We start from the raw sequence: 13586 nt of genomic DNA, 5'->3' as shown, positions 1-13586 counted from the left end.
TATATATATATATATATATTCAAAATAGAACAGTTTTAAACTGGTCGATAAAGAGATAAAAAAATATATGTACAGGTTTCTGAATGTGTCTTGATGGTCATTATCGCAATTTGTCGTTATAAAGCTGACCTTACGTCCCAATTAGTTTAGCGCGTATCATTATGAATATATTTAAAATAAAGAATGGGCTCTTCCATTGCTCATTCTTGTGAGAACGCAATACTTTCTTCGTCTCTTCGATTTTAACACATCTTTAATATTTATTTCGATTGCAACAGAATGAATTTTTAATATTGCATGAATATATTTTTTTTTGTTTGCAAGAAGGAGAAAAATCTTTACATAGCCCCTTATCCCTCTGGGATGCTCCCGAAGGAGAACCTAACTGGAGGGGAAGACACCCAGGAGACACCCGTTCTCCTGATTGTGCAGAATTCGATGAGTCTGCATTCTTCTTATAAGGGAGAACAGCGGACATCATTGCCTACCTGCTAAAAACTTCCCCTATTCAGCACCGCTGCATTTCGAAACTGCTTCCCCGATATTTCAATATTAAAGCGAAAATGTATGCCTTGTACGAAGAAGGAAAGGGGGATACGAAAAAAGCAAAAGACGTCAAAAGTAATAGCGAAATCGATAACATTCGATGATTACACGCGGTGTTTAAATGACACAATTGAAATGACGCGCAGGCAATCAGAAGTATATATAGGGAGATTTTAATCCAGATCCTCTAAGGAGAGCGCAAGGCGCGGGGATACTCGTAGGCGCGAAGGGGGGGGGAAGCACGAAGAGTACTCATAGTCGCGGGAAAAGAGAAGAGGAAGGCGCGGAAAGGTGCTGATATCAATAATATATATCGCCATATTGTGACGTTACGTATCATTGGGAACCCTGCAACCGCCGCCGCCGCCGCCACCGTCATCGCTACTGCGAATTGCGCCACGGTACTATAACGCAGATAAGATATTTTGTCTACAAAATCAGTGACACATCATCCGGTGATACATGTTCCGGCTACAACAAGCGCTGTTAAGATGTAAATGATGAAATCATATTGCGTTCTCATAGTTCTTTATTTCAAGATTGGAAGCATCGATAACAATATTTCTAGGAAGAACCAAGATCGGTGAAGCGTTAAGAGAAGCGCCGATAACGATCTTTTTGGTGATTGGTGACACATCGTCGATGCTGCCATAAAGTTTGACTCAATAGGAGGGGAGAGGGGAGACAAAGGGACAAAGAAGTCGCAAAATATATAATGAATCATAAGCGCGTGGCACCTTAATTAGAACCTTGTAAGATTATCGATCACAATTAATCACAATAAGAGTAACGTGAAAAAGTATGGCTGATTATCGAGGACATAGACAATAAATATAAACAAATTGTTTGAAGCAATGGAAGTAGAATTTGAGGATATAAAGGATCAAGAGTCATCCAATGAAGAAGTACAATACTGAATGTCTTGGTTTGAGCGACTGCAATACACACAGAGAAATTTGTGCAACCTTCAGAAAAACCATGCGTTGAACAGGCGTACTAAATACTGCATAATCTGCTATTATTATAAACGGATGATGATACCTTCAGCCTTACGTGCAGCATGTACGATTGATTTACATTGGCATTGAAGGAATGTACCTCGTCATGAAGCACAAAGACTGTTCTTTCTATAGACAGGTGGTCATGCGAATGCATTTCTTCGAAATGCGAAGAGCCGATGTACATTGTATTCCCGTGCAGCATGTGCCCACTCTGCACACATTGAAAAATTGTTAAGTGTACACTTTGTGTAAGAGTGCGACGTGATCTATAATTGTAAATCTGAACTGTTGGAGCAATGCGGCCAGATCGCTACTCTGGTAGAGTATTTCGCATGGTCGCAACGATGCAACTATGCATCGAGCGGCTCGAAAAACTTTGTCGTGCCAAGCATTCGAGTTCGCCTCACCGTTGGATATAAATAATCCGCGATGGCGAGGATCGGATGCAAAGACACATTTGGAGCGATGGTACATGTTGGTGGCGAGTGGCAACGAACGATCTCTCATCTGGCGAGAGATCGACGCCGTTTGAGAATGGCGTTTTGACCGGTGCGGTGGTCAACGCAGATTACATCGAACCGCGGTAATTTTTAAAAGACGCTGGCAATATAGTGCTCGAGTAAGATGCTATAGAAAGACGCGATAGTGTAAAAGTGAACACTGCGTTCAACGGCGAATTCGCGACGAACGATAAACGTGATAAGAGCATAATTACAAAGACTAGCGAGATATATTGATGCACCGATATGTGCAAGTGGTACGTCATCGAGCCCACATTGGCATCGTTCGAAGAATTCCAGAAACGTGACAGTGATTGGGCGTCGTGAATCCTCAACTTGACTGTTAACGTGAACAAACTAAATCCCAATGTGGCGCGGGATGCTATATCGAATGTGAACAATTTTTACTATGCTGCTGAAGATGGCTTGGATACAGCCGAACCGTTCAGTTCTTTATTTTATGTAATATATCGGTAAATACAATCGAAATATGTTTGTATGATTTGCGCACCAATTACCGCGTATCTAGACTCTTAATTGCCCGTTTTTTATTTTATATTTTTTATTTGTTGTTAATATTTCAAAAGCCAATTTAAATTAGTCTTTTATAATCATTTAAATTTTGGAAGGTTTACATTTTTGAAAATCTGTTTTTGAACATAGCCCTTTTCATTTTAATGAATTTTTAGGAATATATCATCTATTTTTCAGAGTATAGATATACGGGGCTTTCTAGTAATGCAAATATCATAAATGTATATATTTTCGATTCTTATCACGTAATCTTCTATAAGCTACAATTCATGAAATAGAGTTAGAAAAAATTGAAACATATAATATATACCTACGGTATATATTACATAAAAATAGTACATAAAAATATATATTATATGCATATATGTTATATTTAATAGTATATATGTAACTTATAATTACATAAGTCAATATATATTGATCATATATTACATATCTATTTCAGTTGCAACAGAATGAATTCTTCTGTTTCTATGAATTCTGTTCTATGAATGTACTTAAAATAAAGAATAGGCTGCTCCATCATCTATTCTCGTGAGGACATATTTTTGTCGTTCCGATTTTAACAAAACTTTTAATATTTACTTTGATTGCAACAGAACGAATTTTTAATATTGTATGAATATAGATTTTTTTTGTTTGCGAGAAGGAGAAAAACCTTTACATAACTTCCCATCCGGGATGCTCCCAAAGGAAAACCTAATCGAATGAGGAGACACCCAGGAGCCGATCTGATTGTGCAGAATTCGATGAGTCTGCATTCCTCCTACAAGGAAGGACAGCGGACATCATCGCCTACCTGTTAAAAAACACCTTCTATTCAGTAGAGATCACATTGGTCATTCGGAACTGTCTATCCCGCATTTCATTAGAGCCCCCATTTCATTAGAGCACCCAAGTCGTAGAGTATACGCTCTCATCTCCATATTCCAGTACTACTTATAGCTAAAATCCTATTCTATATTATATTAAATACTACCCTAAATATGTACATTATATATACATTTTTACACATGTCGTCCCAGCTAGGCCTAAGCTAAAAGAGCCTTTTGCCTCTTCAAGGCCTGATATTTTCACTCTGTCCTTCTTGTGCATGATAACCTCGCAGAAATCCGCGAAGACTGTCCAATACGTAACGGAGCACAGCCGCTCTGACAATGGAGCCATATGTCCCGTCAAGGACATCTGTGTAAATCTCGTATGCACTTTTGATTTCAAATTTCCCCACGATTTAAACAAAAGAAGCAGCAATAAAAATATTTTTCGGAATCAGTTTTTATATTAAATTACACATTAAGTCGATAATGGTTAATTAAGTAATACTTTTTTTTTTAAATATAGTTTGTAACATTTGTCATTTTTTGGCATCTGTTTCGTAATTTCTCAAAATCTGGCAAATTCAATGATTCTTTCCTTAGGTCTGCTTGAATAGTAATAATCGATGAGCGACGGACAATAAATATTGGTAGAATTTTCATCGAGAACTTTAATTTCATTAAATGTTTTAACTTTTCTGTTTCTCATCTTATTAATGTCAATCCATTTGACAATGGTATCATTGTCTGTATCATACAAGAGACAGCTTTCCCTAGCAATGTGCCCGCAATTTCTAAAGCACCCTATTCTCTGTTATTCAATGAATGCATTTCAAAATTCCACAGTTTCGATGTCAAGAGCTTATTGGAATCTATCATTACAAAGTCTGTATTGCCTTTTTCCGACTTTATCGTGTATTTTGTTAAGTACGTGTTCAAAAATTCTAATTTTCAAAAATAAATTTTTACATTATCCAGGCTAACTTGATAGCCTGGAATATAATCATTGATAAACCTTTCCGATTTCTTGCGAGGAAGATCATACAATCTGCTCTTACTGCGTAAGGTTTTTCTACTCACTATCGAAGTAATGACATCTCTTAAAATGAAATTGTCAGTAACTGGCCGAGGATCGAACCGACATTTTCTATAAATTATTATTATAATTCTATAAATATTCGTTTTTTTCGTATGTATACAATATGAGATATGTTTATGATTCTGATTACTTATAACCGTTTCGTACAACATTGGCGAAATATTTTCATCTGGAATTTTGCATGTCACGTATTTTCGAATAAATGCAACAACTTCTTCATCCGGCGATTTTCCTAGCACTGGAACATCTTTTATCTAAATCATACAATGCATGTGCTGGATACCTCTATTCTGATTCTAATCGCCAGAAATAATGAATGATCTCTCCTGGATTATCAAACGAATAAATAAAATCAATTATGGCTTTAAATTTTATACACAAGAATCTAGACTTACCGGATCACATGCGATTAGTTCGCTAATGCCCAACTTCTGTTTATCAGGATTCATGTCTCGTAAATATTCACTCAAATCCATTTCCATTCACTAAGACTCAAAGTTAAAAACCATATCGCCGGACCATAATGCAGAATCATGCATTTGACATTATTGGACGGTTATCGCTAAAATTGATTCGTATTTCTTAGTTATGCAAAAATACTCATTCAATTCGATTCCAATTGTTCGTCTTTCAATTCATTCAAGTATCTACCAGCAATATATCTCTCTTGTGGATTAGTAATTCACATACCATTATAGTTATAAGTTATAGATACCATTTTTCAATTGTCGGTAATTAGCATCATTGAGAAAAAAGAACAAAGTGAATCTACGTTTATTTGACATTAATCGCGTTCTGACAAATAAATCCGGCAATGCAAAGTTTCTATCTTCCCGTTGTCCATTGACATTCTCGGGATATAAACCAGGAAAACACATGATATCCAGATATTTGTAACGATTATCTATTGGATCATCTTCAATTTTCAACATTTGATAAAGCTTGAATGCAGATTCGTTATCAATTCTTTTCGCGGGCATTGGGTATATTGTATACTGATCATTAATATTCTAACTAAATCACTAAAAGTTTTTAGTGATTTGCATGAGGAAAGTCTTACATTTTAAAACGATTTGATAATTATTATCTTTGTTGTGCTGTACAGTGTTCTCAACCACCATTCTCACCACCTCGTCTATTTCATCATTTCCGCCACTGACGATCTGATATTCTGTTTCTTTCAATTTATTATTTATAAGATCGTCAGACGACACTGGAAGATGAATTTTCGAGTAGTGAGGATTATGGTCTTTCAACCGTTGTAAAGCCTTGTATACTTTATTAATATCCACCAAATTTTTCCAAACAACTTTAGACCTTTTAAGTATACTTCGAACGAGGATGTGCATTCAAATTTATAGGATTTTTCGGAGGACATACTTTATCCAATGTTTCTTGTAAAGGCAGAGACAAATGAAATTCTACCTTTCACTTTGCAGATCATTTCTCTGTGCGGCATATGTTTGTTAGAAACACAACTTATCGTGCATTTACTTGGAAGCTGCTTATTCTTTTTTAACATTTTTTAATCAAAAAACATTGAAATCCGATAAAATCTGGTTTTATGGCAAGATTATTCAAAATGCAAGCAGGAGGCAACACGCCTAAGTGAAAGTTGCTCAAACAAAGCTTACAAATGAATCCAATATCAGTATTGTGTTCTGTTATGTAGGGCATCTCATAAGAGATCTTTCCAAAAAGGTCTATCCACTGTTTTCCTCAATTTTTTAAGCTTAGAAACGTTTCACACATAATTTTTCGCATGAGATACAAGGGAGACATATGGTACAAATCCAACAATTGCTTTTTCATAACTTTAACGCTTCATAATTTTGCGAGAAAATCTTTTCCTCGTCCAAATTATTATAACATCTGTTAAATTTCTTTTAACATCTTGCTTTATTCTTTAAATCATTGGAAATTTCAAGCAATTTATACATATTGACGAATCTCAAAGCTGAAAACAACTGACGAAATTTTTTATAATTGTCTATTAATTTATAGATATTTCTTCACGAAAAGAAAATGAGACAAAGTATTTATCTTTGCAATGTATGATTTACACAGATTAAGATTTGCATAGCATTTCGAATGATGTCCTAATCACGCATGTGAAACGGAACAATTATATGAAACAGAACAATATTAAAATATGATTGTGTTCTCACGAGAGTGGGCGATGGAGGGGCCCATTCTTTATTTTCAGTATATTCATACAATCCGGGTCTATGACCCAGATTTTGATGAATCATGCTTTAAGGTATATCTTTTTGAGATACAGCATAACGCTGATTTCTGCGCGTTGTCATATGACTGCAAATACAGCAATGTACACGTTGTTGTTTTGCTTATCTTGGGCCGCGGAGATGATGTCAATTTTTAAGGTTGGGACTCGATGTCCTTGACAGGATATCGACTCCATTGTCGGAGCGGCTATGTGCTCTGCTGTATATTGAATGGCCCTCGCGGATTTCTGCGAGGCTGTCATGCATAAGAAGGAGCAGGCCGACTGTGAGCGTCAGGCTTGCAAAGAGCTCTTTTAGCTCGGGCCTGTCTGGGGTCTAACGACAATCATGTAAAAATGTATATATAATGTACATATTTAGGATAGTATTTAATATAATATAAGATAGGATTCTAGCTTTAAGTAGTATATCGGACCATGGAGATGGGAGCATATACTCTACTTGAGTGGATCTTCATGAATTCGATCACGATGGCATCATTGTTTTTATCTTTCATCAAGCCCGGATCTTTTCTATTTGCGAGCGGAATATCATACACATTGTCGACCGCGTAATCACTAGTGTCGAATTGAATATCGCTTTTCATAGTACCGTAGACATTGTTGCATTTGATATAGTAAATAAGACTATTCGTATTAGTGTACATAATTCTGCATTTATCATGATTCGCTGCCATGTATTCATAGTGAAATTCATATAAATACGTTTTAGATATGTCGATGATACCCACACATACCCACGTATATCGATTTGTTGAACTTCGCCTCGAATGTCTATATTTCTATCGATCTGGTTCTCGGAAAAAACGCTTCTATCATGGAAGTTTGATTTCGCGATCGTTATCACCATTCCTTCCGTTCTAATGCGTTACAAGTTGCACATTGACATGGCACATTTTCCATGATCTTGTCGTGTTATTCATCAGTTTATATAAATTTTTTCGAATTCGTTCTTTGCCAAAGTTCTAAATTTTGTGTTGAGTTTAATCACAAAGCCATGTAGATTGCACGAATATACGATGGATCTTTGTGTGGAGACTGTAATGAGTATATTACTGCAGATTGCGATAATGTATGACATAACTCTTCTACAATGTCGCGAAAAGTTTGCCTTCTCGCTTACTAAGTGGTTTCTCGCACATCGGACAAAACAACAAATCATAATTTGTGTCATGGAGATGTTGCGGATACTTTAATTTCATTTCGAGAACATAATCCATCAATGTCATGAATCTGATGTGTAATGTTAAAATTGTCTACGTCGTCGACCCATCGAAAATTGGCGTATGGCAATGGTTGACACATTATCCAGTCGTACAAGTTGTTAAAATACATCAGATATGTCAAAATACATCAGATACGTCGACGATTTTGATAGATCGCATGTATGTACGATTGCATATATTTGTTATTGGCCTGTGTGTATCTGTGTGAACATCAGCTCAAACTTTCGCGTATACGTTCAATGAATATGACCATGTCGATGTTCGTAAGAAGTTCAAATTTTTTGGCCGGAATACTTCAATCGTGTCCCACGTGAAACCCGGTATGTATAATATTCCGCGGGATCGAATCCATAATTAGCGATGCAACTCGCGAAAGTTTTCAAAGACCTCGCCCAATAACAAAATGTTTGTTTTTAAATACAGATCGCTATATTCACTGGTTTGAATGAAGAACCACTGTCACACGATATCGGTATGTGCATAATCATTCTCGAACATCGTGTCGTTCATCAATGAACTGTAAAACAATTCGCTAGACGACAAGCATAATTCGTCCAATTTTTCGTTGCAGTCAATATACGGAAAGACTCCTTTTCGTGTCAAAAGATTAAAATTTTCTTGTGACAAATTACAAAATTCTCGTAGCAGTATCCGTAGCTTATTCTTGCTGAGAAAAACAATTTGTCCAAACTTGAGGTGAGAAATTTATATGAATCTATAAAGCATAATTATACGCAATTTTTTTGTTCGTTTTTGGTATTACGTAGTAACAATTTTTTTGATGACGAAATACACGTTGTAGCCAGATAAATTATGGAAAACTGGTATGCAACGCGAATCTCTGTAATTTAAATTGCAATTTGAGTACGTGGGACCTCTCTATTGCCCAATCAAGTGACAATGATCGCATACTCGCATATCGTCTGGCGCGACCGATTTTTCGCACACATAGCTTAAATTTTTCCCAGTTATCTCGCGTGAAATCTGCCATGACTACATTCGCCGAAATTATAGACACTATGCGTTAGAGTTCTTCAGCAAATCACGCTATACAATCCTTATTCCTTAATCCAAACGAAACCGATACTTCAATGGCGAGTCATCATATGAGCAATGCACATAGTGCTGAATACCTTGTATCGTTGATAAGCAGGTAGCGAGTCCTTTTCTATCTTCTCCAAGGTACATTTCAAATCTGTGAACACAATAAATGGGATGCATTCCTTTCTGCAGTGGTTGTGAAGTTGAGAGCTTGTTTTTATTAAATATATACCTGTCACAAAAGTGTTTCTTGTTCTTCTTCTCATTTACTTGCGAACCTACAAAGCGGAACAGATCCTTGATTTATGCAAAACACATTGTGTTATCGTTACATAGATCCTGCATGTGCAAAAGAATGTTTGCCCCTCTTTCAATCGATAAGTTGTAACGAAAGAATTTCGTTTTATTTTTCGATGATGTAGACATTGATGGAGACGTTGAGATTTTTAAATCTCTTAATTTGACTCAATGTCATAAGAAACTGAATTCCTTGAAGATTTAATATTGTCGTATAATGAAGATACGAGGATTCCCAGGATTTGTGTTACTTTTAGCCGAATATAGAACAGTTTCCATTGACCGCATGATGCGTGCGTTGCCTAAAGATTGCACATTAATCACTGCTCTTTTTATTTTAATTTCTCGCAGTAACTCGATGTAGCATCCCGCGTGTAATGGATTGTACTTATTTACGTTCACGGTCAAATTTAGAATATACAATAGTTCATCCGTTATCGCGCTCCTGAAATTCCTCTGGCGATGTGATATCAGGATAGGCTCGATAACACGTGACGTGTACCACTCTTCTAAATCAGATGAATGAAAGAATTCATAATTTTTTGTATTAACACTTTTATTTAACACACCTGAATATGAATTCACCATTAAGCGCGATGTTTATCTTAAGGTTATCATGTCTCTGCAAACGTATCATACGCTTAAGCACTCTCACATCTTCAAGGAATTGGCGAGGTTCGATATGTCCAGATTTATCACGGCACCGGTTAGTATATGGCTTTCAAATGTCATTTCGATTTCACGCCATCGGAGTTCCACGCTGTACTCGGCATCCATTTGCATGAATCTTCCGCGCACCGAATTCTTTAAACTTTCAAGCCGCAATACGAGCGATCAGTAATTGTCTATTACCGATAATCCTGGAAGATTAACATGATTCTGATCTTCCAAAGATTCGATGAAATTATCATAACATTGTTCTTATGCAAGAAACTCTTCTCGTATTTAATCGAATGGCTTGCGTCATCAAATCACGCTCTGTTCGCTCCATATTAAAATGTACTCTTTTCATAATTTTTCCGCTAAAAACTTTGAGGAAAATTAAGGACTCTAATATAGTACTCTCAAAAAACAACTTCGAACTCAACTACTAACTCTGTGTATCTTTTTCTTACATAGCATGGGAGTTGGCATTATTTGGTACGTTGCAAGTTCTAATATGTTTCCGAAGGTAATTTTATCGCAGTCATGAAGCCAAAAATATTTTGAAAAGAGAACATGGGAACAGACATGTATTTTTTTAGTATCGATAGCACTGATTCTTTAGATTAGAATCTTAAAAAAAAGATTCGATATCGTTAAAGTTATTCTTTCTACATGTGTATCATTGCATTGTTTAATGTAGGTTTAACGGCAGTTATATTGAAAATTAACTCGTATATTTTTTTAAGATAAGTAAAATTTCCACATTTAATACATTATCTAAAAACTCTTTTTTCTTTGAAAAAGATAATGGGAACAGATTTATTGTCGTCGGCGCCAATCTCTTAGATAAAAAAAAGATTTGATATCATTAGAGTGCATTCTTCATTCATAGTATTAAGTATCCTTCAACCATGTTGTGATTGTTCTTCGAAGTATAATATGTATAAAAAAATATCTCCATTTTTTGAGATGTGGACAGGAACACGGGTGATACTTTTTTATGAAAGCAGTATTATTCATGCCTTCAACCGTGTTGTTTATGCTGGATCTCGAACATTGCATTATGAGCATACGAGTCACTGGATAGTGCAGGACGTAAAGTTAATGAAACATTTCGACAATTTATGACTATTATATTCGCCAAAACTCCACTATTAATAAATGTGATGCGTTAAAAAAATTGCGTGAAATTTATGATGAAGTAGTAGAATGTATAGTATAACGCTATTGATAAAATTGTATACTCTACAAATTGTAAACATTATCATTTTTAAAGTAAGAAATAAATTAAAATTTTCATAAAAAGTTTCGTAAAAAAAAATGTATAATATAATATAATACTTAAATATATTACTCTACTTTTAATGTCTCTACTTCTTCTATTTTTTCTTTCTCTATCTTACTCTACTTTTAAAATTATTTTCAGACTCCTTTCTCTTTGTCTCTATTCAGCGATTTAGAAATTAGTGTGATAAGAAGGCGCTCGGTTTTTCTTCAAATAAGTTAATCAAATTATTAAAATAAAAATTGAATAATAAAAAATTATAATAAAAAATTATAATCTCTTTTTTTTCTCCACAATCTTAAAAATTTTGTTTCGCTCCCTTCTATTATCTGATTGTCACATTACTTCGAAATTTGTACATTCCTATTCGCGTTTTCCTTATCGCGAGTGGAAACGAGTTTTTTCCCCTTTCTTTGTAATTAAGAATCTATCAATAATAGCTGTTCAGTAGTAGTATGTATATAGTTCAATAAGTGTTCGAGTTACTAAATAATAATTTTAATAATGAATCGATAATTAGGAACGCTTGGTTATTTGTGTACCTGCGTGCGTACGTGCGTGTGCGCTTATCGAGAATGAGGATTTCTGGCACCTGATTGACTGATAGCGGCGCGACTCTACCATCAGGGCATCTAGAGCCTTCTCGGTGACGGTTCTCCTCAGTGGTCTCCTTTAGCGGTTTTTTTCCTTGCTGGCAACCGAATGAGGCAGTTTTGATACAATCAATGCACACAGACAGAAAATAAATAAAAATAAATTTAAGGTGGCGCCTGAACGGTAGCATCCGCACACCTGTTGCCAGCCCTCGCGAGCCGGAAGAACCTAGGATCCACTCGACTTATCCACGACAAAGTGACGGACGTCACAACATAAAATTTTGTGGAATTTAACTTGGCAATTGTTGATATTAAATCTTTTATATAAATAATACATGTATGTAAATAACGGAGATAGACTCGAGTCTTATTTTTTAATTTAATAGATTTAACTCGATTCATCACTACTGTAGCATTTGGATTTTAATTTTTCATTTAGTACATTTTTTCTTCAAGGAATAATTTTTGACAGTGAATTAAAGCTGTCATTACTTGGATTGCAATAAGAAGACCTCCAATAAAAATATCCTTGAAGAATAACTAAAAACTATCATTAGTTGAATAAATATCGACAATAGGAGACCCATATGTTGTCAAGGTCATGACTCTGAGTTCCTTCCAACAAAAGACCTCGCACTAATTTTATATAAAATTGGGTCCCGGTGAAATCAAATAGTTTTCTTATATATTATAGCTTATAACTTGATAAAACAAAACATAGTTTTAGCGCAAAAAAATGAACAGTTTTCGTATTTGATTCACCTACAGTTGCTGACATATCTCCATAAAATACCATATCTATCTACCATATCTACTATAAAATACTCAATAACTTCTAAACGGTTGACCTAAAAGATAAAATTATAATGTTTTGAAAAGGTCTATAAAGACTATAAGACAAGGACTATAAGAAAATGAAAGAAAAAATGGGGGGAAGGTCTCACTTAAAAAATCCGAGATGATTTTGTCCTATCTTGGCGACATCACCCAAGTCAAACTAACGAAGCCATCGGCTATATATAGGCCTTTTTAAATTCTAAAATTTTTATCTAAAACATTCTTTTGTAAAATTTATAGTATTTAGATATTTTGCTGTCTCGGAACATTTTATGTTCCTTATATGATTATATATAGTGCCATATAATTATATCTCACATATAATTACATACTATTATATATACCAGGATATATATATATATATACATATGTAAAACAATACTTTGTTACAGAATACGTAATGTACAATAATTTCATATCGTAATCCAGGATCAACGATAAGGATATGGCAGGAATCTGGCCCCGTGTGTGCGTGCATATGCGATATGTAATTATATTATTTAATAAAAAATTAATTGTTTCTCAATTATTTATTAAATTATTTTTATCATTCTTGATAATTACATTACATATTCCGTAACAAAGTATCGTTTTATACATGTGTACATTTTGGACACATCCTTTTATACATCCTCCTCCATCTATAATCCTCTGAAAGGATGTGGTGACTTCTATCATATGCCTGTGGTGCGCACGCTGATTATACACAGTATCATAAGGGACGTATAGTTTAATATCGATTCCGAACGACGATTTTGTTTATAGAAGTGCACATGGCAAGGATACTCTCAGTGGTTTGTCATTGCCTGCAGAGAGGAGCAAAGAACGTACGAAAATTTTACGATTCTGCTCGGGATCTCTGGCATAGCAGTCTCGTACGCTGCGCGTACGTCTAGCTATGCCATGTTCGTGCTACACG

The 13586-nt window shown here is 35.2% G+C and overlaps 1 protein-coding gene across 1 annotated transcript in view; it reads left to right on the top strand.

Annotated features, from left to right (window-relative positions):
- Positions 1 to 9920: 9920 nt before the first annotated feature.
- The window catches only part of LOC108693599, a 93760-nt gene continuing 90094 nt past the window's right edge, over positions 9921 to 13586 (top strand). Inside the window, exon 1 of the mRNA XM_018202634.1 lies at positions 9921 to 10010. Within this exon, the coding sequence (XP_018058123.1) occupies positions 9921 to 10010 (90 nt within the window). The remainder of the gene's footprint in view (positions 10011 to 13586) is intronic.

This window comes from Atta colombica, unplaced genomic scaffold, assembly GCF_001594045.1.
Source record: "Atta colombica isolate Treedump-2 unplaced genomic scaffold, Acol1.0 scaffold95, whole genome shotgun sequence".
NCBI classification, from domain to species: domain Eukaryota; kingdom Metazoa; phylum Arthropoda; class Insecta; order Hymenoptera; family Formicidae; genus Atta; species Atta colombica.
This window is presented reverse-complemented; position numbering and strand designations above follow the sequence as displayed.